At 43.6% G+C, this 21,777-nt stretch overlaps 1 protein-coding gene across 1 annotated transcript; it reads right to left on the minus strand.

Annotated features, from left to right (window-relative positions):
• Positions 1-3,463: 3,463 nt before the first annotated feature.
• Positions 3,464-21,777, minus strand: LOC307110185 (stromelysin-2-like; the record flags this gene model as incomplete). Its single annotated transcript, XM_079789191.1, has 10 exons — positions 3,464-3,514; positions 5,706-5,803; positions 6,867-6,970; positions 7,907-8,063; positions 14,040-14,158; positions 17,228-17,351; positions 19,857-19,982; positions 20,109-20,257; positions 20,356-20,603; positions 21,733-21,777. 10 exons carry the CDS (start codon positions 21,775-21,777, stop codon positions 3,464-3,466), a joined length of 1,221 nt encoding a protein of 406 aa, XP_079645317.1.

Consider the following 21,777-nt stretch of genomic DNA (forward strand, 5'->3'; position numbering starts at 1 on the left):
CTGGAACTTAAACTATTTTGAACTTTCCAGTCCTGTGTCAATGTCTGGATGCACATCTGGATCTCCAGGTAACCCTCTAATTATCCCCTGAAGGACTCATGTATTCAGGCCATCTGACACGCATTATCCAGACCACTGGGACTGACCAGACCTCCTGGTACCCACCTTCCGGACATTCATCCACCTGGCACCCATCATCCTGACTGCCTAACATCTGACTGATAACACCTGCATGCCATATGATCAGGTGTTTCTGCATCAGCATCACCTTGAGATAAAGTGTGATTCTCAGAACAACTGCTAAAATGGCATGTTTCTAAGAGAGATAATTTGTGCCCTAAAGTCATGGATCTTACATAACCAAATTTTTGGTTTAGCTCAGTGGTCGGCAAACTGCGGTTCGAGAGCCACATGCGGCTCTTTGGCCCCTTGAATTTTTAGCAAAGGCCAGCTTAGGGGTACCCTAATTAAGTTAATAACAATGTACCTACCTGTATAGTTTAAGCTAAAAAAATTTGGCTCTCAAAAGAAATTTCAATCGTTGTACTGTTGATATTTGGCTCTGTTGACTAATGAGTTTGCCGACCACTGGTTTAGCTAATGACAATGCAACACCACCTCATTAATGTTTGGGGAAAGCTTCATTGATGTAATCACTTACAAATCAGCTTTCAGATATTAACTCATCTATCACTGCCATGTCCGTGTTCCAGGGCAGACTCTTCCCAAAGAACTGTGTTCCCTACTGACCTTGCAGGGATCAAGTTTGTACAAATCCTAAGTATCTCTGTGGCAGGTAAAAGAATGGCCTCAAGTTTTTTGCATCTGCCCCACCTTTACCCCGTACCCTCTTGGCCTCTGAGAGGTTAGGTCTTTGTCCTATCCTCTTGAATCTGTGTGGATTCTATGACTGCTTTGATTATTTGAATAAAGCAAAAATGACAGTTTCTTGGCAGCCTTTACTTTATGTCTTACATTTGCGTTTGGAGCCCTGAGCTGCCATGTACATAATCAATCTTTGCTGAGGCCACATGCTGTGAAAAAGGCCAAACCAGACAGAAAGGCTACGTGGAGGGCACCAGGATATTTCCACCATTCCAGTCAGGCGCCAGACGTATGAGTGAAGGAGCCTGGAATGACTCCAGCCCCAGCAACCATCTGACTACAACCACATGAGAGCCTGAGCAAGAACTGCACAGCTGTAAATAGTCAGCCACAGAGCCAGGAGGGATTATCATTTTAAGCCACTAAGTTTTGGAGTGTTTTTATTGTTGTTGTTATGTAGCAATAAATAACCAGAAATCTCCATTGATTAAATCTTTGGGAGACTAGGTCATTCCACACACCCCCCACTCCCCCTCACCCCCCCCGGCACACTTACTGAAATAATGTTTATCTACTGAGATTTTAGAGAAATGTAGTATGCAGGCAGCAGAGGGTAGGTTAGTGTGTTTCTCAGCTGACTGAATACATTGTTTTTTCATTCACATCCTGTCTGCTTCAAAATTAATTTAACACTGTGACTGAATGGTTATTGAATGAAGAAATTAATAATTGTGGTAAATGAGTCATTGAATACATAAGGTAAGCTTAGACATGAACTTAATGATAAATTGACAAGTTGAAGGCTTCTTGATTTTCTTTCCAAAATGTATATCCAAATGCCTACTGTTCTTGACTCTTACCAAGCATCATGGGAGTCCCCAAATATGGCAGGTCATCTAACAACTCCATGCCATTGCTCACGTGGTTCCCTGAACTTGGAACCCCCTTCCTTTCCAAATTTGTGGCCTTACAACTCCCACTCATTCTTTAATCTAAGGTCAAATGGTCCTTCCTTCCTAGGCTTAGGGACCCATTTATTCATTCATGCAACAGTCATTTATTGAGTACCTACTTCATGCCAATTATTGTGCCCTTGAGTAAGTTAAAATGGTAAGTAATTCAAGGAAGTTGTAGCCTGATATGAGATAAATTTGATGTATTTGGAGAACACTTCAGCATGATATGCAATACATCTCAGACAAGTAGCTCCTGAGCTGAGTACAAAGAGGTAGCTGGAAAGCAAAAGAGAGAAGTTGTCGGGGAGAGCTTTTGTGGTTTGTTTGGTTTTCTCTTTATGTTTTTAATCAAGATGAACTAAATAGGGTTTATTGTAAGAAAATTTGCAACAAATAATAAAATTACTTTGAAAAAGGGATAAAATAAAGAAAGTTTTCTTCATCTCCTTGCCCAACATTTTCCCATTTTTTTCTGTTTCAGTTGCTGGGATCCTACTGTCTCTATCATATTAGTCCTGGTGTTAATAATTAGGGGTTCTGAGGCTTTAATTGTTACAATTTATTCAGGTGCACAATCAAGTTTTAGACCATCCATTAATCTGAATGCTGCTCTACACAGAGAGTACTTCTGGTGGTGGAGTGCCCTGATTTCCCCTCTCTGCAATGCATACCTTTACTTGTCTACTACAGGACAGTGCTACTCAAAGTGTCATCTTTACTGGCCCATAGACAGTTTGTTATTATTCCATAATGAGATGAGTACGAAAATGGAGAACAAGTGCTTAGAAAATTTTCTAGCTATTTGACAGAGTGATCAATGTCTATTGAATCTACTAATTTAAATATTGGGCATTCTTAAAATCTTTGTCATTTTATTTTTCTAGTAATTCTTTTTTATTGTGTTTAACAAAAGTATTGTTCCATAATTCATTGAAAGTTTAAGAAACTGGTTCCATCACAGATGGATTGAAAAGCACTGGTTTAGACCACAAGGTCTAAAATCCTTTCATATTCCCTTCTTTCTACCTGGACCACCTCCCTCCCCCTTGCTTCCTAAATTTTTGCTCTTTGATTTTCCACTCAGATGTCTCCTCTTCTTGGTGGCTTCCCTTGACTTGTCAGTACTGGATATTGGGATGGATACCTTTCCACAGGATCTCTCAGCTCTGCGTGCTTCTCCCATTATGCCCACTGCACTTGGTATCATGTCACATAGACTGTCTTCCTCTGGAGAATATAAGCTCTGGAAAGGTGGAGCCATGTCTATAAAGCTCTATATTACAGACATGAGTCCTCAATATGGTGCCAACTATACAGTAGACCTCACTGAATATCTGTTAAATGAGTGAATTAATCAAGAATGGAGGAGTTGAGGGGGTACATCCAACCTCCAGGAACCTACTTCATGCAGTCACCTCTGTCTCCACTTGGAGAGCAGTCAGGGCTTGTGTCTTAGGTGGACCAGCTTGATCTCTCTCTGATCCTGGTCTTTGAGGCATACAGACCCTCCCACCAGGTTTTTTGTTCACCCCGGGATTTAGGATGAAACTGCTCTTCAGTCTACTCTTCCTTCCCCGATCTCTAGGTTGCTTCCTAGATGGCCGGGCCTAGTGTAACTTCCTAATGTAGTCCTGCCTTCTCTCATCTTAACCTTTTCCTTCTCCACTCACTCTGCCCCTCTGTCAATCCACAGACTTTTCCTGCTTAGGTCTGAACATGTCTGGATCATCTCCCTGCATTTCAAATGCGGTTCACACATTCTTGCCCAAACTTGTGCTCAATGCCACCATTACCTTTTGCTTCCTCTAGTCTCTCCTTTGTCTGTCTGTCTGTCACTCTGCCTCTTTTCTCTATCTCCCTTGGTGTGTATACTAGTATGTGTGTTTTGCTCTGACTCTATCATTTCTCTGTCTCTTACAAGCATTTTTAACACAAAACCCCTAATACTTGTCAATAGTAAGAAAGGGACATTTATAACTCAAAAACATCAGGCATATTATTACTCAGAATTTCATTAATGGCTGCAAATATTATGCAATAGTGTTACTTGATGCCTGGATAAGGCGGTGAATAAAAAACGGAAAGAGAAAGATACCCCAAATCAAGCAAGGCCATAAATGTTCTACTTTAAAAATTTGCTTCAGAGCTCACCTAGACAGAGTGATGTTTTTCTATGTCCAGGGTAAGATTGCTAGATTATAAGCTCCAAAAAAGGCATTTCTGCCTTCAGACTTGCTTTAGCAGAATTAGATTTTGACCTCAGTTATCTGGTTAAATGTTATATGTCTGTGACTCCACATAATTCACATGGAAGACATGTCATACAGATTTAAAATACCACAAACTTTGTGGATTCAAACACACATTTATTACTTCAGTTTCTGCGAGAGGAGCGTCTGGACATGGCTTAGCTGGGGTCTCTGCATTGGATCTCCAGGCATTATCTGGAGGCTCCACAGAAATCTGCTTCCAAGCTCCCTCGGGCTGTATTTACTTTCTTTCCTGGCTCATTACCACCTCCCAAGGCTATTTCCTGATGAGTCCCAGCTTGTGCACAGAAACAGCTTCCCTCCATCTCCCCAAACCTAGAGTTACTGGATCCCTTCCTGCAGGTACAGTCATACTTCTCCCAATTGCCTGAACCAAAACTGACCAAAGGTAAGAATCACTAATACAGCCACTGCACCTCTTTCTGAGAATCCTCCCCAATTCACCATTGATGTGCAAGTTCAAGTTTGTCAATAGTCCTGGGTTTCACATTGGGTAATTTGCTTTGTTTCAGTTTCTTAATAGATTTTGTTCTGATGTTAGACCAGCCTATGACCAAACTTTAGCTGGTGGTTTTCTCCCCCACATTATTCTCCCTTGCCACTCTGTCATTTCTTTAATAACATCTTTATAACTATCAATTATATATTTATTTGTGTTCCCTTTGTTTGATGTCTACTCTCACTAGACAAAATTTAAGGAGGTTGCATTAAATGTGTTTTCCTCACTGTCCTACACCTTGCATCCAAGACAGTGCCTGTCATTTAATGAATGGATAAAAGAATGAACAAGTTTCTACATCATATCTGGTATGGCGTAAAGCATAAAATTTAGTGTTGATAAACCTGTCATACAATTAGCATCTGCACACAAACTCTTATCACTAGGAACTGCCAAGTACAAAATGGTAACAAATAACAAGGGACTATTTTAACGAGACAATGAGGAGGATATGAGAAATTTTGTCTCCAGGGCATTCAGAGAGCTCAACGAAAGAAACTTTTGGATTAAAAAAGAGGTGGCTAAATTCCAAGCTAATTCTGTTTTCTCATCTGTAAATGATGACATGGGCTACATGATTTGTGAGGTTTCTAAGCTCAAATATTCTAGAATTCCATTTCCCTGTTTTGTCCAGAATCAGTACTATGGGACAACTATTGACTAAGGTTTTTCTTCCTTAGGTGTGTAAGGAATTTACAATATCTGGGAGGTAAAAATAAAGATCCTGTTGGTAAGGGAAGGGGAGAGGGTATGTGATAGCGATATGCCCCACCATGGAGTGTGTGTGCCTACTACACTTACTAGCAGAACATCTGTTCAATGATCAGTCCACAGTGTGGTCATTGTGTTGAAAATAAATTATTCTAGAAAGGAAGGAACAGTCCAAAAATATAAATCTTTATTTAAACAGTAAATAAAACCCCCATGGAGATACAGTCTCTGCCTATTGCACACGAGTACTTCTCACTTCTCTTTAATATAATCTAACAGCAAGTGAAGTGGCCCAGATAAATGCCCATGACATGTGAAGATGACTGCAAGGCTCGTCTTCTTTGGCATTGCACATGCAGAAAAATCCATCATTCTGACTCATTATAAATTATGTGAAAAATTATTAAATTCATTAAAAATGAATCTGTCTTTTCCATATCTCACCTCACATAACCAGTTGTTACTCTTCAATATGCATGTCACCATCCTGACATTGAGGTCAAACTCAAACTTTGATGATCCACTGAAGAAATAGAAAAATCCTGTAAATATAAATGAGGAAGATAATGAGGAGTGCTTCAAATAAATCAATTTGCAACACATTTATTATCAGAGTGGATTGATAATAAATGGCATTTAAGTGGTTACTCTATGCCAAGGACTGTTCTCAATGCTCTGCATGCTTTATTTCACCTATAGTTATTATATTATATATTATAAAAGTGTAAGGTACTGTCAATGAGGAAAACTCTGAAAATTAGGGAAATATTACAATTTTCCTAAGGTAACATCTCTAATGAAAGATGGAAGAAGTACTTCATCTCATCTGTCTGACTCCAAAGCCAATGCTCTAAAACATGAAATTATACTACCTTCAAATTGATAAAATTCTGTGATATTTCAAAAATTTAATTTATTCTCTCTCTTCCCAGTCCCCTCTTCCCCCACTAGATCCTAAATCACAGTTTGGGAGGAGATTGGACCCAAGAGAATTAGGCCAATGATTCTAATTGGTCCACTTCCTGCTGAGCACACATTAACTTTACCTTAGTAACAAGACCATCAGCCTCATGAGCATTATGATTGTTAAGCCCTGGCCATTCTCTCCAAATTAATTAAGAAAAAGAACCAATTTTATTTTCTTATCTGCCCATTACCAGGGATTAAATCTTGTCTATTTTGAGCATATGGGAGGAAATCTATTTATTTACAAGTGAATTATTTAGTGCAGACAATTGCCAACTGCCACTGAAGGCCAGACTTGGCACCTGGAGATGTAATAGAAGAGAGTGAGAGAGGAGGATGACACCCAGCCATTAGTAAACCTGGCTCACACTTGGTTGTATTATTATGCCAACGATAATGACTAAGCCGTTAGGAAGTATCCTTAGATTTTATGCGCAGGTGTAAAACAAAGACTTGGAAATTGTTCAAGAAAAACAAATTTTAATCTAATTTGCATAAATCAGAAAATCAAAGTTTGCAATAATTTGGAGTAAAAACACATAAGACCGAATAGTTTGAAATATTTTTGATTCTCCAAATCATTTTGATATAAAATGCCCCAACATGTCCCCATTGGCAATGAAATGAGTGTCTTCGTACCAAATGCCTCTAATACAGCATCAGCCTTCGGCTCAACTCCTGGAAAATCATCTGCTATCAGTCTGGGGAAGCCTTGCTCCATGGACTGGCTGTTTTCGCCACATCTGTACCGAATGAAAGAAACACAGCTCAACACTGTGCAGAGGTCCCATTGCATGCAACAGTGTGAAGTGATGTGGACGCTCCAGTGTGGAATCCTGGAGAGTCCTCAAGTAGTGTTCTGAAGTGTTAAACATTTAATGGCTAAAAACCTATGTGACTTTCCTGGACTTTAAACTTAGCACATAAGTCAGAATTTTCTCAGGAACAAAGACATGATGCTATTGTACAGAGGCTCCATATGTACGTCTGAGGTCGGTTTTCTAAGCCTAGACACACGGAGCCGAAGTGCCCTTCTGCCAGAAAGGCATGAAGACTGCATACACATAAGACGCCAAGTGAATTAAATCATTTGACTAAAAATGAACGTTTTGTTCTCTATCACACTTGCCCCATAAACTTTGTCTTTACAGCCTGACACACATAAGCTTCCTATGGTGGCCATTGTCTAGACCTCAGTTAGTCTCTCCTGATGTCTTTTTTTTTTTTTTTAAAGATTTTAAATTGATGTTCAGAGAGAGAGAAAGAAGGAGAGGAAGAGAAAGAGAGAGAGAGAGAAATTGATGTGAGAGCAAAACATCGATCAGCTGCATCCTGCACGCTCCACTCCGGGGGATGGAGCCTTCAACCCCGGCATGTGCCCTCATGGGGAATCGAACTGGCAACCTTTCAGTACACAGGATGACACCCAACCAACTGAGCCACACTGGCCAGAGCTCTCCTGATTTTTTTGGAGTCTGGATATATGAGCCAGGAATTAACTGTTCTGAGAGCCCTTTATTCTATCTGGGAAGTTGAATAATCATAAGTTGGTTCCCTCATAATCAGAAAGTTTGAAGTTAGACAAAATTAGAGGGTAAGAGTGAAGGATATCCTTGAAGAAAGAAATAATTTTCTTAATTCATTAGGCTGCATACAAAGTCATTCACATTGTGTCTTACCTCCAGTATTTGTCCTCTACAAAGAAGTATGTTCTCTTTTCATTATCAGGAACAGCTGCATCAATTTTCCTTATGGTTGGAGAAAAGCCCAGGGTGTGGATGCCTCTTGGATAACCTGCTTGCACCTCATTTCCTCTGATGGCCCAGAACTGCTTTCCTATTGAAAAAAGAAACCCAAGAAATTGTGAGAGAATCCTTTTGGTTTTAGAAATGATTTTAGTGCATTATTATGAAAAAGAGGAAGTGTTGGTTTTAATTCTAACCACTAACCCAATGGGCAGTTCATAGCTGATATTTAATAAATATTCTCTGAATGAGTAAATGAATAAGTGAGTGAACAAATAAATGGTCCACTGCCCTTTCTGGATCTTATATTTATTATTTATAACTAATAGTGCCCAATCCTAGTTATTTCTTTTTTTTTTAATTTCTTTATTGATTAAGGTGTCACATATTTGTCCTCATCCCCCCATTCCCATCCCCCACCCCTCCCCACGGATGCCCCAACCCCCTGTTGTTCTTAACCATTGGTTAGGCTCGTATGCATGCACACAAGTCCCTTGGTTGATCTCTCCCCCCTACCCCCACCCTCTTCTACCCTCCCTCTGAGGCCTGACAGTCTGATCGATGCCTCCTTGTTTCTGGGTCTGTTCTTGTTCATCAGTCTATGTTGTTCATCATTTCCCCTAGATGAGTGAGATCATGTGTTACTAGAAATATACTTATAAGAACTGAATGTGAGACGAGCAATAATAGTTATGCTGACAGGCAAATGAATCAGTCTGTAGTAAGTTTCTTTCTGGACCAACAGTTCTTTTGAGACCCAATTTCAATATCTACCAGTTCCTTATGTGTACATGTTGGCACTGACTTTTCAGCTCTGAATGGTGGACAAATGGTGGTAATGCAGGTCCGACTCCCTCTGGTTTGGTCTCGCCCGGACGCAGGGGTGCGGCTTCACCCAGACTCAGGGGCGCACGGCCTCACCCGGACCTGGGACCCAGCCTCACCCGGATCCAGGGGCGCACGGCCTCACCCGGACCCGGGATCCAGCCTCACCCAGAGCCAGGGGCGCGTGGCCTCACCCGGACCCAGGGGCACGTGGCCTCTCCCGGACCCAGGGGCGCGGCCTCACCCGGACTCGGGACCCAGCTTCACCCGGACCCAGGGGCGCGTGGCCTCTCCCGGACCCAGGGGCGCATGGCCTCACCCAGACCCGGGATCCAGCTTCACCCGGACCCAGGGGGGCGCGGCCTTGCCCGGACCCAGGGGCGCGCGGCCTTACCCAGACCCGGGACCCAGCTACACCCGGACCCAGGGGCGCGTGGCCTCGCCCAGACCCAGAGGCGTGGCCTCACCCGGACCCGGGACCCAGCGGGGCATCGTCTTCTTGATCCCAATTCCTGTCGGTCAATTCCCTCTCAGCAATTCCTTCGGCCATTTTCTCAAAGCTCCGGGGCGGCTGCCGCGGAACTCGCTGGGCAGCGGGCTCGGCGAAGCTCCAGTGTGCCCGGTGCACGGCAGTGGGCTGGTCCGAGGTCGCTGTGGCGGCACTCGGGTCTGCAGCAGCGTCCAGTCGCCGGGCGAGCGCACCTGGATCCGGGACCCAGCGGGGCCTCGTCTTCCCGATCCCAACTCTCATCTGTCAATTCCTTCTCAGCAATTCCTCCGGCCATTGTTCTGGATGGTGTCTGCTCTGTTTTCCAGTTGTAGTTTCAAAATTGTTGTGGTAGGCAACAATCAGGCGTCTGCCCTATGCCACCATCTTGATCCTCCAGAAGATTCTTAAGTAACCTTATAAATGTGGTTCTGAACACTGTGTCGTCCATTAGTTTACTTTCCTTCATCCCTTCTATTTGTGACCTGCTTCGGTGTCTTCACCTTTTGGCTGCCTCCCTATAGCTCAGCTTCCCCAATCTCCCTAGGTGGTCACTCTTGATACCCCCCTTTGTGGGCTGAGTGCAAAGTCTTGGTGTTGTTAAGCCTTGATTGCTGTTGGTACACTGGGAGGATTTGACCTCCAGTCCAATTGGCTGTGAGGATAAGCTGTGTCTATGCCGGGAGACAGCTTTATTCAACTAGACTTGCAAAATTGTAAAAGCCTCTGTGCTCAGCTTGGATGGGGCGGAGTTTCAGGGTGGAGCCTACAGCCTTGGCTTCCCGTCAGCCCCGCCCTATGAGGTTCCTGTGTCTCAGTGTCCCTCTGTACTCCCTGTAAACACCTCTGAGAGAAAAGCGCCCTGGAGTTTCGCCCGCTGCCAAACAGTCTAGTCTCTCCCCCAGTGAATCTGGATTCCCAGATTCTCGCCCGGAACTGGGTTTCAGTGTAGTCGGAACTGGGGCTCAGCGCAGTCTGGCACTTTTGTCTCCTTCCCACCAGGGCAATCCAGCGGCACAGTCAAAAGACCATCCTCTGTGTGCATTCCCGTGCGCGCCTCCGGTGCTCTGCCTTTCGCCGCTTCTCTGCATTTCCGCCTTACAGCCCAGATTCCCCCAGCATGAGCCTGGCTTCCCAGGGTTTCGCCCGGAACTGGGGTTCAGTGCAGTCGGAGCTGGGGTTCAGCGCAATCTGGAGCTTTTATCTCCTTCCTGCTAGAGAACGCCGGCCAGGCCGTCAGCCGCCCCTTCCTCTCTGGCTCCGTCCTCCCCCCACGCGCGCGTGCTCGTGTCTCCGCCCGTGTCTCCATACCTCAGGCTTTTACGGTTCCTCTGATTTTCCTTGTGGTTTTCTCTTTCCTTCTAGTTTTGGGCATTTCAGTCAGCCAGCTTTCCTGTGGTTCTGGATGATGTCCGTATTGACTTTTAGTTGTATTTTTGAAATTGTTGTGCCAGGCTGTAGGTTAGGTGTTTAACCTATGCCGCCATCTTGGTTTCTCCTAAAAATGTAATTTGCAAGCATTCTCGGTGAAGAGAAGGTTGTAAAGGTAATACTCTGCATGATCTATCTCTTCTCGAGATGAAATGTTGTCCACAAACCGTGATATTGTTAAAGAACTAACAGGCAACTTTTTCTCATATGTTTTATCCATTAAAGATGCCAGATCAGCGAGGTGACAGTCTTCTTTTTCTCTTGCTTCCCATTTCTGGTTGTCCACGTATGCTGCAGAAAGCAGACATCGTTTACCTGCCAGGGAGAGCTGAGGCAGAGGCACTTTCCACGCCAGGATGAGCCCATGCCCCACCATGGGGGCTGCCATCCCCTAGTTATGTCTTATAGTTTTGGTGGCTTCTTAATCTAAATTTCTAACCTAGTACTCTTTCTTAAGCTTTACAGCAACATATCAGTTACTTTTGACTTCCTCTTGGGCATCTCATGGTCACCTGGTCCAGTCTGTGCTGCTTCTGAATACCTTGGGCATCCATGCACATTTGAGTGAATCAGGACAATGCAATTCTATCAGTCTCCCTGCTTTTACTTTGTTACACTACCCTTCCCATGCCAACCGTGAACCCCTCCCTCTCATCACAGCCAGGTTATCTAATCTAAAATGTCAATCTGTTGTATTTCTCTTGCTTCACCTGCACTGAAGGACTTGTACCTGCCTGAGAAGTTCCAGATACACTAGTAATCCTATATAATAAAAGAGTAATATGCAAATTAACCGTCACTCCACAACAAAGATGGTGGCAGCCAAGGCAGACGCTGGCGGCGTTGCTCCGGCAACGCGAGCCCAGCATCCGCTCCTCAGTTGTGGAGGGAGGGGAGGGGCCCTGGCCACGCGGAGGGAGGGGAGGACCCAGAAAAATGGATCTTTCCAGTTCCTGATGCTGACGGAGTCCTATGGGTGCCGGGGTCCTCTGCCCACAGCCCCCAGTCGCAGCCCAGCAGCCCCAGTCACAGACTGGAAGCCCCCTGCCCTCAGTGCAGATACAACCAGTGTGGCACCATGGCAGGGGAGGTCCGGGGGGGGGGCGCGCTACAGACATCAAAGTGCTGCCCCCACGGCCGCCGCCCCCTCTCCCCCCGCACATGCAAGTAGTATGGTCCAAGGGGGCAGCTCCTGAGGCGCAGCTCCTATGGCAGCTGATGCGCACCGCACTGGTGGGGAAGCGGGACCTGGGAGCCCAAGCCCCTGAGTACCTGAGCTGCTGGGCGTTGCAGGCCAGGGCCCTGAGGAGGCCCCAGGACAAGCATCTTCCCAGAGGCTGTGTGGAGGGAGGGGATGGGTCTCTGGCCAGAGGCCAGGGTGAGAGACGCTGGCATTGATGCAGGCCGGGCTGAGGGACCCCCCTCGCCCTCCCCCCCCCCCGGTGTACGAATTTCATGCACTGGGCCTCTAGTTTTGTATAAACATTGCTTCTGCCTTAAAGACCTTTCCACTCTCTACACACCCCACGTGTCTCCACACAGCAAAGTTCTCCGTTAACACTCATCCTAACATCACCTCCTCTCAGAGATCTGTGCTGACCCTTGGGTGTGGGTCACGTGCTCCTCCTTGGCTCCCATGACACGTGGCCTCCCTCAGTCCCAGCTCTTAACATGCAGTATGTATGCTGAGGGCTTCACCTCTGCTGCCATCTCTAGAATAGGAGGATCTTTCAGTTTCAAACCTCACCACTAACAAGCACAGTTCCTGGCACATTGCAAGTGATAAATAAATGCTAGGAATATTCATGGATAGCAGCAATACTTTAGAGTTATAGAACCCTTTACAATGTGCACTGTAATTTCACTTAATTCTCATAATAAGTGGGGTTGTTAGAAATACATATTTTATAAAAATCCCCATACAGTTTGAAATTTAATAATACTCCCAAATAACTTATGAGTCAAGATAAGATTTTTAAAAATGAACAAATGAAAATACTATATATCAAAACTTGTGAGATAAAACAAAGGCTGGAAAGAAAGGGATATTTATAGGCATAAATACTTAGACTACAAAAAAAAAAGGCTACAAGTTAATAAGGTAAGTTTCAAACTTAAGTTATAAAAAGTAGTAATAGGATAAATTCAAAGAAAACGAAGGAAATAATAAGGATACAGATAGAACATAATTAAATAGAAAATCAAAATACAACAGAGATGGTTAACAAGTCCAAAATTAGTTCTCTGCAAAGACCAAGGAAATTGTCAAACACCTTACTATCTTATGAAATTGATAAAGAAAAGAATGACACAAAGATTCAACATTAGTGATGAAAAAGAAAACACAACTTCAGCAATAATCAAAATGACAATAAAATAATACTCTGACCATTTATAACAGTTGATTTGAAAACAGAATATATTGACAAATTCCTGGGAAAATATGTTTATAAAACTAACGCATCTAGGGGAAATAATGAACAACATAAACTGAGGAACAAAAACAGACCCAGAGACAGGGAAGCATTGATCAGACTGTCAAACCTCAGAGGGAAAGTAGGGGAGGGAGAGGGAAAGGGGGAGAGATCAACCAAAGGACTTGTATGCATGCATATAAGCCTAACCAGTGGTCACAGACAACAGGGGGGTGGGGGCATACGTGGGGAGGGGTTTGGGATGGGAATGGGGGGATGAGGACAATTATGTGATACCATAATCAATAAAGAAATTAAAAAAAAACTAACTCAAAAAGTAGAAACTTAAATAGCATATGACAATAGAAGAGACTGAAACGGTAGTTTAAAAGTCTGACAAAGTCCATGGGTTAACTGATCCATCCATACACTGACACATTATGTTATTGCTTAAGGATTTATAAAGCAGGACATTTCTACTCATCTTATGCTTCTCCAGGAATATCTTGGCTATTTGTGGTCTTTGCTCTGACATGTAAAAATAATGGAACTAATATGTCAAATTCCATGAAAACTTTGGCATTTGAATGGAAAACTCCTCGTATCTATAGATAAATTGGAAATTTTACTATATTGAATTTTTCTATCCACAAATATGGGATATCATCTATTTACTTAGGTCTCATTGAATATTTTTAATTTGAGCTTATATTTTAGTATATCTGCTGCCAAAGCAAGCACTTAAATGGAGCTTATAATGTTCTTTGTACGTATCTTATTTAAGCATTAGCAATAGTCTTACAGTAATAAACCATCCAAAATTTAACACACTGAAGAAAATTCATGCCTTGATGAAATTATTGCAATCTAATTTATTTCACCAAATTTTAAAATTTTGTATAGTGCTTATCTTTAAAAATAAAAATGGTATCTTTGCTAGGAACTTCATATGCAGCATCCAAGTCTGATGGAAGAGAGGGCCAAAGTGCAGAAATCAAATGAAATTCACGTTGGAGGTTCCAGGGGGATCTGCGTCAAAAATACCAGTAATACATGAAAATTAATTACAATCGTCTTTTCTCTTTAGATACATTTTTAAACGGAACACATATCTCTTTGTTTCAATCTATGCCAAGTCAGAAGTCTGTATTAGAATGTCCTCCTTAAGATCACAGGGTAATAAAATCTGTGGTGGGAAAGTGTTAACAAGGTACTAATTATTTAGTATAGTGTCCATTCTAAAAGTCTGTAAAATATGTGTATATTATGTGATCATTTTGGAAAAAAAAGTAGCAGAAAACAATAGACTTATTTATGCTTGAATGTGAATAGAACATCTTTGTAAAGAAGCAAAGGAAATTGGTAGCAGTGCCTGCACATGTGGGGAGGACTGGGGATTGCATAGGTCAGAGATGGGAGTTTTCTTTGTCTTTGGGTGATGTTTTAATATTGTGCCATAAGCATATATCATTTTACCTAAAATTAATGAATTTTAAAAATAGCATTTGTTAGCAAAGGTAAATATGTAGTGCTGCTTCTAAAGACCCACCAGAGCTTTTTGAGGAAATTACATATGATATTTAAATGCAACAATTACTAATTCACTTACTCAACACATGTGTTGAAAGTGCCAGGCCCATTCTAGCTAGGCTCAGGGGATATGAAAATTTTAAAAAGAACAGATTAAACCAACTATCTCCATCGATCTTGCATTCTAGTGACCAAGAACAGTCTTTGTATGTCTGGAAAAATGATTTGGATGATTTTAAGAAAATGATAAAATGTAACAAAGCCAGATATAAGTGATTTTAAAATGTAGTGGAAATATTTTGTTTAACAATCTCTGTCAGTTTTCCTTTCTGAGCATTATACATTAAAAAAAAGATAGGAAAATGTAATGCTTAATCATGTCTGTATTTGTCACAACACTAGCTATATATTCAGAGTTTTTTTTCAGATTATTGAAAAAAATATTGTTGAGATTGGAAGTCATTGGGTAATTATGATTGATATAACAAGTAAGTCAACAAGTATTATTTGTGTAACTTGTGATTCTAGCAAAGTTCTTATTTTAAATTTTGCAGGAAGAAGTTAATTCAATTAAATCAAGAGTTTAATCTAACACTAACCCTACATTTATACTTTCCGTAGAGATATTGTTTGTATTTTGATTATAAATCCCAGTTAAATCTCAGAGTTAGTATTATTTATTTTAGCTAATTGGACTAATAATTTAGCTAACCATTTGAAAATTTTGGAATCCATTACTCAAAGTATCCTACCTAATAAAAGGGTAATATGCAAATAACCATCACTCCACTATGCCCACAATTGGGCCGGTGGGAGGCTGGGGGGTGGGACTCGGGGTGGTCTATCCGGCCGTTGAGAGGCGCCGAAGGCTTTTGGCCTGGTGCGCCAGCAGACACCCTGCCATTGATTGCAGGGAGCTGGGGGTTTCTTCGGCCTGGTATACCAGCGGACCCCCTGCGATTGATCACCTGGTCAGGGAGCAGGGGGTCTGCTTTCAGCCTGGGCAGGAGCGGACCCCCTGTGATTGATTGTAGGGAGCTAGGGGGTCTGCTCCTGCCCAAGAGGCTTTCGGTCTGGGCAGGCCTGGGCAGGGGCTGAGCTGGTGATCAGAGGGAGCTGGAGAGGCCTGCCCAGGCCTAAAGCTTCGGCCAGAGGCTTTAGGCTTGGGCAGGGCCCAGCCCTCCATTGGTGAGAACTATAGAGGAAACACCTTTTCTGACTGCACATTGGCTAAGCTTCCTGTATGCCACTGGTAATATTCTTAGTAACTTGGGTAATAAGAATCCAAAAAAGGTGATCTAGGGTTTTTCCACTACACTTCTGGATAAAAAAATGAAGGTCTGCTGCTGGAAGGCTAAGAAATGTCATATCCTGCCCTAGCCAGTTTGACTCAGTGGATAATGCCTCAGCCTGCAGACAGCAGGGTCTGGGTTTGATTCTGATCAAAGGCATGTACCTAGGTTGCAGGCTCCTCCCTGGCCAGGTCCAGATCAGGGCTCATGCAGGAGGCAACCAATCAAAGTGTTTCTCTTCCACATTCTCTAAAAGTCAATGGAAACATACCCTCAGGTGAGGATAAAAAATAAATAAAGAAATCCATATCCTATGAAAGACACATCTTGAAAATGCCTAAAGAAAGTTGTCATATTTTCTTGGTGAAGGGACTGGAGTCCGTGTTGATGAAAACACCTTGGTGGCTGCGGTGACTGACAGTGGCTGCAGCAGTGGGGTGATGGGGCTGGTGCCTTCCCCTGACCAGCCTGGTTGCCTCCCACAAAGGGAGGCCAGACTGCGGCTTAGGTATGCTCCCTGTGGGGCTCGGGCCTAAGCCGTCAGTAGGACATATCCCTGAGGGCTCCCAGTATTTGAGAGGGGGCAGTTTGGGCTGAGGGACCCCCGACCCCCAGTGCACGAATTTCGTGCACCGGGCCCCTAGTACAGTTATAAAATGGGAAACATTCTGCCTAAAAAGTTTGGACATTTTATTTGGGGTTGGTCCTGTCCTTCAGAACAAGTCCATAAAAACTCTTTAACCTGGAGTGAGTACAATGCTGATTTAACCAGGAAAACTTGGTTAATTAAATTCTGGAATTTAATTCCAATTTTGTAACTGTCAAAGTTTCATTCTTTAATATGACCTTTTTTCCTTTCTTTCCTTTTGATTCAAACTGGCCCATCCAGCACCCTGACTCACCTGCCTCCTTCTGCCTTGCATATCCACACCCTTAATCATTAAGGCCTCAGGACAATGAGGTTCTGATAAGTATCAAATAATCTTTAGTTTGACTAAAACTCTGACCTAGAGACAGAGTTTTAGTCAAACTAGAGGTGCCATCTAGGCCTCAGGTGTTTTAGCTCCAGGCCCAGAAAAGAGGGGAAACCATGCCAACACCATGGCTGACGTCAGGACCAGATGCACTGATCAACAACCCCTATCCTTGCACAGACCAATGAGTAGAGACCGTGACCCTGACCACAATCTTAACTCCCTTAGTCACCATGATTAATGATTCCCCCCCCTCCCCCCTGAAAGCCATCAGGGAGCCAGGTCTTTGAGCATTAGCTAACCTGTCTCCAGGTGGGGCACACTTCCTAAAACAAACCCTTACTTTCTTTGCTACAAGCTCCTTTTTGTGTCTTATTGGACTCTGATGTTGGCAGACAAATGACCCCTTTAGTCCAGTAACAACTTCTGTTTTGAAAAGTAAAGAAGTACTTGGGAAAGACTTTGTATGCATATCCTATCTAATAAAAGAGTGATATGCAAATTAACCATCACTCTGCTACACCCACAAGCCACGCCCACCAGCCAATCAGGAGCGAATATGCCCAACCAAGATGGCTACGGCCACAGAGAGCAGGAGGGAAGCTTGGGTTTCCTGGGCAATGGAGGAAGCCAAACTTTCCGCCTGCCCTTGCCGACCTAGGCCTCCACTCAAGGCTACAAAGTTTCAATGATAGAAGATATATAAATCCAAACAGAAATGGTGGCAGCCACGGAGTTGGAAAGAGCAGGAGGCTAGGGTTGCCCCCGGCAATGGAGGAAGCCAAGCTTTCTGCACACCCTGGCCAGCCCAGGCCTCCGCTTAAGGCTACAAAGTTTCAGTTACAGAAGATACATAAGTCCCAACAGAAATGGCTGCTGCCACGGAGCAGGCAGAAGGCTTGGCTCCGCTCCAGGCTACAAAGTTTTAATTATAGAAGATAAATAAACCCCAGATACCAGGGCCTCCTCTTGGGTCACCAGGGGGCGTGGCCAGCCTGCAAACCACAGGCCCCTTGCCCAGGCCGCCCCATGCCCCAAGGGAACCCCCACCCTGATCCGGGACACCCTTCAGGGCAAACCAGCCGGCCCCCACCCATGCACCAGGCCTCTATCCTATCTAATAAAAGAGTAATATGCAGATTTACCATCAATCCAACACACAAGATGGCTGCCCCATGTGGTCAAAGATTCTGCCCCCATGTGGACACAAAATGGCCACCACAAGATGGCCAGCAGGGGAGGGCAGTTGGGAGGGACCAGGCCTGCAAGGGAGGGAGGGCAGTTAGGGGTGACAAAGCCGGCAGAGGAGGGAAGTTGGGGGCAACCAGGCCGGCAGGGAAGGGCAGTTGGGAGGGACCCAGGCCTGCAGGGGAGAGCAGTTGGGAGGGACCAGGCCTGCAAGGGAGGGCAGTTAGGGGTGACAAAGCCGGCAGAGGAGGGAAGTTGGGGGCAACCAGGCCGGCAGGGAAGGGCAGTTGGGAGGGACCCAGGCCTGCAGGGGAGAGCAGTTGGGGGGACCAGGCCTGCAGGGGAGGGCAGTTAGGGGCAAACAGGCTGGCAGGGGAGCAGTTAGGCATCAATCATGCTGGCAGGGGAGTGGTTAGGGGGTTATCAGGCTGGCAGGCAGAAGCTGTTAGGGGCAATCAGGAAGGCAGGCAGGTGAGCAGTTGGGAGCCAGCAGTCCTGGATTGTGAGAGGGATGTTTGACTGCCAGTGGGATCGGGCCTAAACAGGCCATCAGACATCCCTCGAGGGGTCCCAGATTGGAGAGGGTGCAGGCTGGGCTGAGGGACACCCCCCCCTTCCCCCCACCACAAATTCCATGCACCGGGCCTCTAGTATATATATCTATATCTATATCTATATCTATATCTATATCTATATACCCATGGACACAGACAATAGGGTGCTGAAGGCCTGGGGTGGGGAGGTGGAGATGGGCTGGAGGGGGTCAATGAGGGGAAAAAAGGGGACATCTGTAATACTTTCAACAATAAAGGATTATTTTTAAAAAATAAATGTAAAAAAATTTAAAAAAATGTAATTGGAGGACATTTTCCCAATCCTATCTAATAAAAGAGTAATATACAGATTGATCATCACTGCAACACACAATATAGCTGCCCCCATGTGGACACAAGATGGCCAGCAGGAGAGGGCAAATGGGAGGTACCCGACCTGCAAGGGAGGGCAGTTGGAGGTGATCAACCCTGCAGGAGAGGGCAGTTAGGGGTGACCAGGCAGGCAGAGGAGGGAAATTGGGGGCAAACAGGCTGGCAGCAGAGTGGTTAGGGGGTGATCAGGCTGGCAGGCAGAAGCGGTTAGGGGCAATCAGGAAGGCAGGTAGGTAAGCAGTTGGGAGCCAGCAGTCCTGGATTATGAGAGGGATGTCCGACTGCCCGTTTAGGCCCGATCCTGGTGGGATCGGGCCTAAACGGGCAGTCGGACATCCCTCGAGGGGTCCCAGATTGGAGAGGGTACAGGCTGGGCTGAGGGACAACCCCCCTCCATGCACGAATTTTGTGCACCAGGCCTCTAGTTGGATATAAACAATAGCCAAGACACATGTTCATATAGACTTAATGCAATATATTATTCCTTGGGTACCTGCAATTTGATATAATGAGAAATTATTTTTAATGAAGGTTCTAAGATCAGACAAAACCCACAGTCATCAAAGAAGTACTTAATGGTCTATCCTATATTTTGCTTACCAAAACAGAGAGTAAACTTTTAAGACATCTGGAAATGTTTTTGATAATGATTAAAATAAAAGTATATTCTGTAGATGCTTGACTCATTGGAAAATCCAGAACATCCCATTTCTGGAATAATCTTAGCTATCAAGACTATTATTATTAAGTTATTAGTTACATTTTCCAAGTATAATATAATCAGCACCAAAATTATTCTGACAGAAGTATAGCTAACCTGATGCATCCTTTGTCCATTGTTCATCATCATCAAAGTGAGCATCTCCATTAATCTCCGGCCTGGGTGGACAGGCATGAGCCAAAACCATCCCAGGTCCATCAAAAGGGACCATGTCTCCATGTTCTAATATAGAAAAAAAATTTTTTACTGGAAAGAGAGGTAACTACAATCGCTTTGGAAACTTTTCCAATAAAATACCACCAAGTAAATAGATGCATTGCATGTTTTGTTTGTTTGTTTGTTTCTTACCTCTAACTGCAAAAGTGATCATTATGTCAGCCTCTCCTTCACACATCCTGGAGAATGTCAGTGGAGTCACCTCCTCCCAGACTCTCAGAGCTTTCTCAACGGCAGAATCAACAGCATCTCTTGGCAAATCCGGTGTGTAATTCACAATCCTGAATGAGAACAATTGAAGAAGATAATATTTTCTCCTGACACAGCCCTTTATAAAATCTCAGTATAATGTGGAAACCGCTCAGGCCCCATTCATTACCTGTAGGTGAGGTGAGTCTTCCTCCACTTTGGCATGCCGGGAAAGGTCCTGAATGCTCCCACGTCAGGGACTCCGCACCTGGGCTTGCGCATCACCGCCAGCGTGTCTGGGTCCAGCTTCCCTGTCACCGTCAGCCCCAGGAACTTCTGCATTTCTTGGATTTTTTTTTTAACAACAGGGCTACTGTCCTTCCTTCTAGCAAACTGTTTTGTGTCTTTTGGAAGGTTGTAGTAGTCTTCTAGGTAGTGCTATTGAAATAAAATGTGTAGTTTTTAGGTCATTCTTAGCATTTTTTAGCCTTTTGGAGGAAGGACATTTGTGCAGTTGCCCACTTAATCTATTTGAAGTATTTCTCCAGTTTGCTGAAATAAAAATAAATGTCATATTCTGTTTTGCATCCTTTGCAAGGTTGTAGTACTTTTGTAGATATTGCTAATGTATCAATAAATGCAATTTTAAGGTTATTTTTATTATTTTTAGCAACTTATCTAAATTTCAAAATTTATTTTAGTCATTGCTTAGTTTATTAAAAGTAGTTATCACACTTAATCTGATTTTAAATTAAGACCCTCATTTAATCATTTTATCTTCATATTAAATTTTAAGTTCATTGCAATTTAGCTTGTTTGCCAAGTAAGCAATTTAAAGTTAAAAATTCGGATCCTGCATGCTTAAAGAAAAAGAAACTCTCCTTGACATGACTGTATGGAGATTTTGGGTGAATATATATAACTTTATCCACTTTGTTAATATAGACTTGGTTCAAGACTGAAGTGGAATAAATTCTTTTGACAAGTAACATATGAATCAGAAATTATTTGAAGATTAAAATGAGCAAGTTCTTGCCGAAACTGGTTTGGCTCAGTGGATAGAGCGTCGGTCTGCGGACTGGAAGGTCCCAGGTTCGATTCCGGTTGAGGGCATGTACATTGGTTGCGGGCACATCCCCGGTAGGGGGCGTGCAAGAGGCAGCTGGTCGATGTTTCTTCTCATCGATGTTTCTAGCTCTCTATCCCTCTCCCTTCCTCTCTGTGAGAAATCAATAAAATATATTTTAAAAAAATGAGCAAGTTCTCCCTCCCTAATTATTTTAACTAAGTAAATTCTAAAGCAAGAGCTGTTTCATGCATTTTTTTATTTGCTATTTTCATTTGTAAAGCCCCAAAGCTGTTACTATTTCATTGTAAAACCTTGATTAATTTTATCCCCTTCCTGTGCCTTTCTTTCCTTCTCTGTGAAAATAAAGGGACTTCCCACCTCCAGCAACTTTAATATTGTCTAGTGTTAAATTGTGGCAACACAGTTACCTCCAATCCGATCACATTTGCTTCACCACTTGGGGGGCAGTGATGGAATGACTGCAACTTAAGGAAGTATCTGGACAAGATCCATGTTGGGACCCTCCTCCTCCTCCTTCTTCAT

Source organism: Cnephaeus nilssonii, assembly GCF_951640355.1.
Source record: "Cnephaeus nilssonii genome assembly, chromosome: 13".
NCBI lineage: Eukaryota > Metazoa > Chordata > Mammalia > Chiroptera > Vespertilionidae > Cnephaeus > Cnephaeus nilssonii.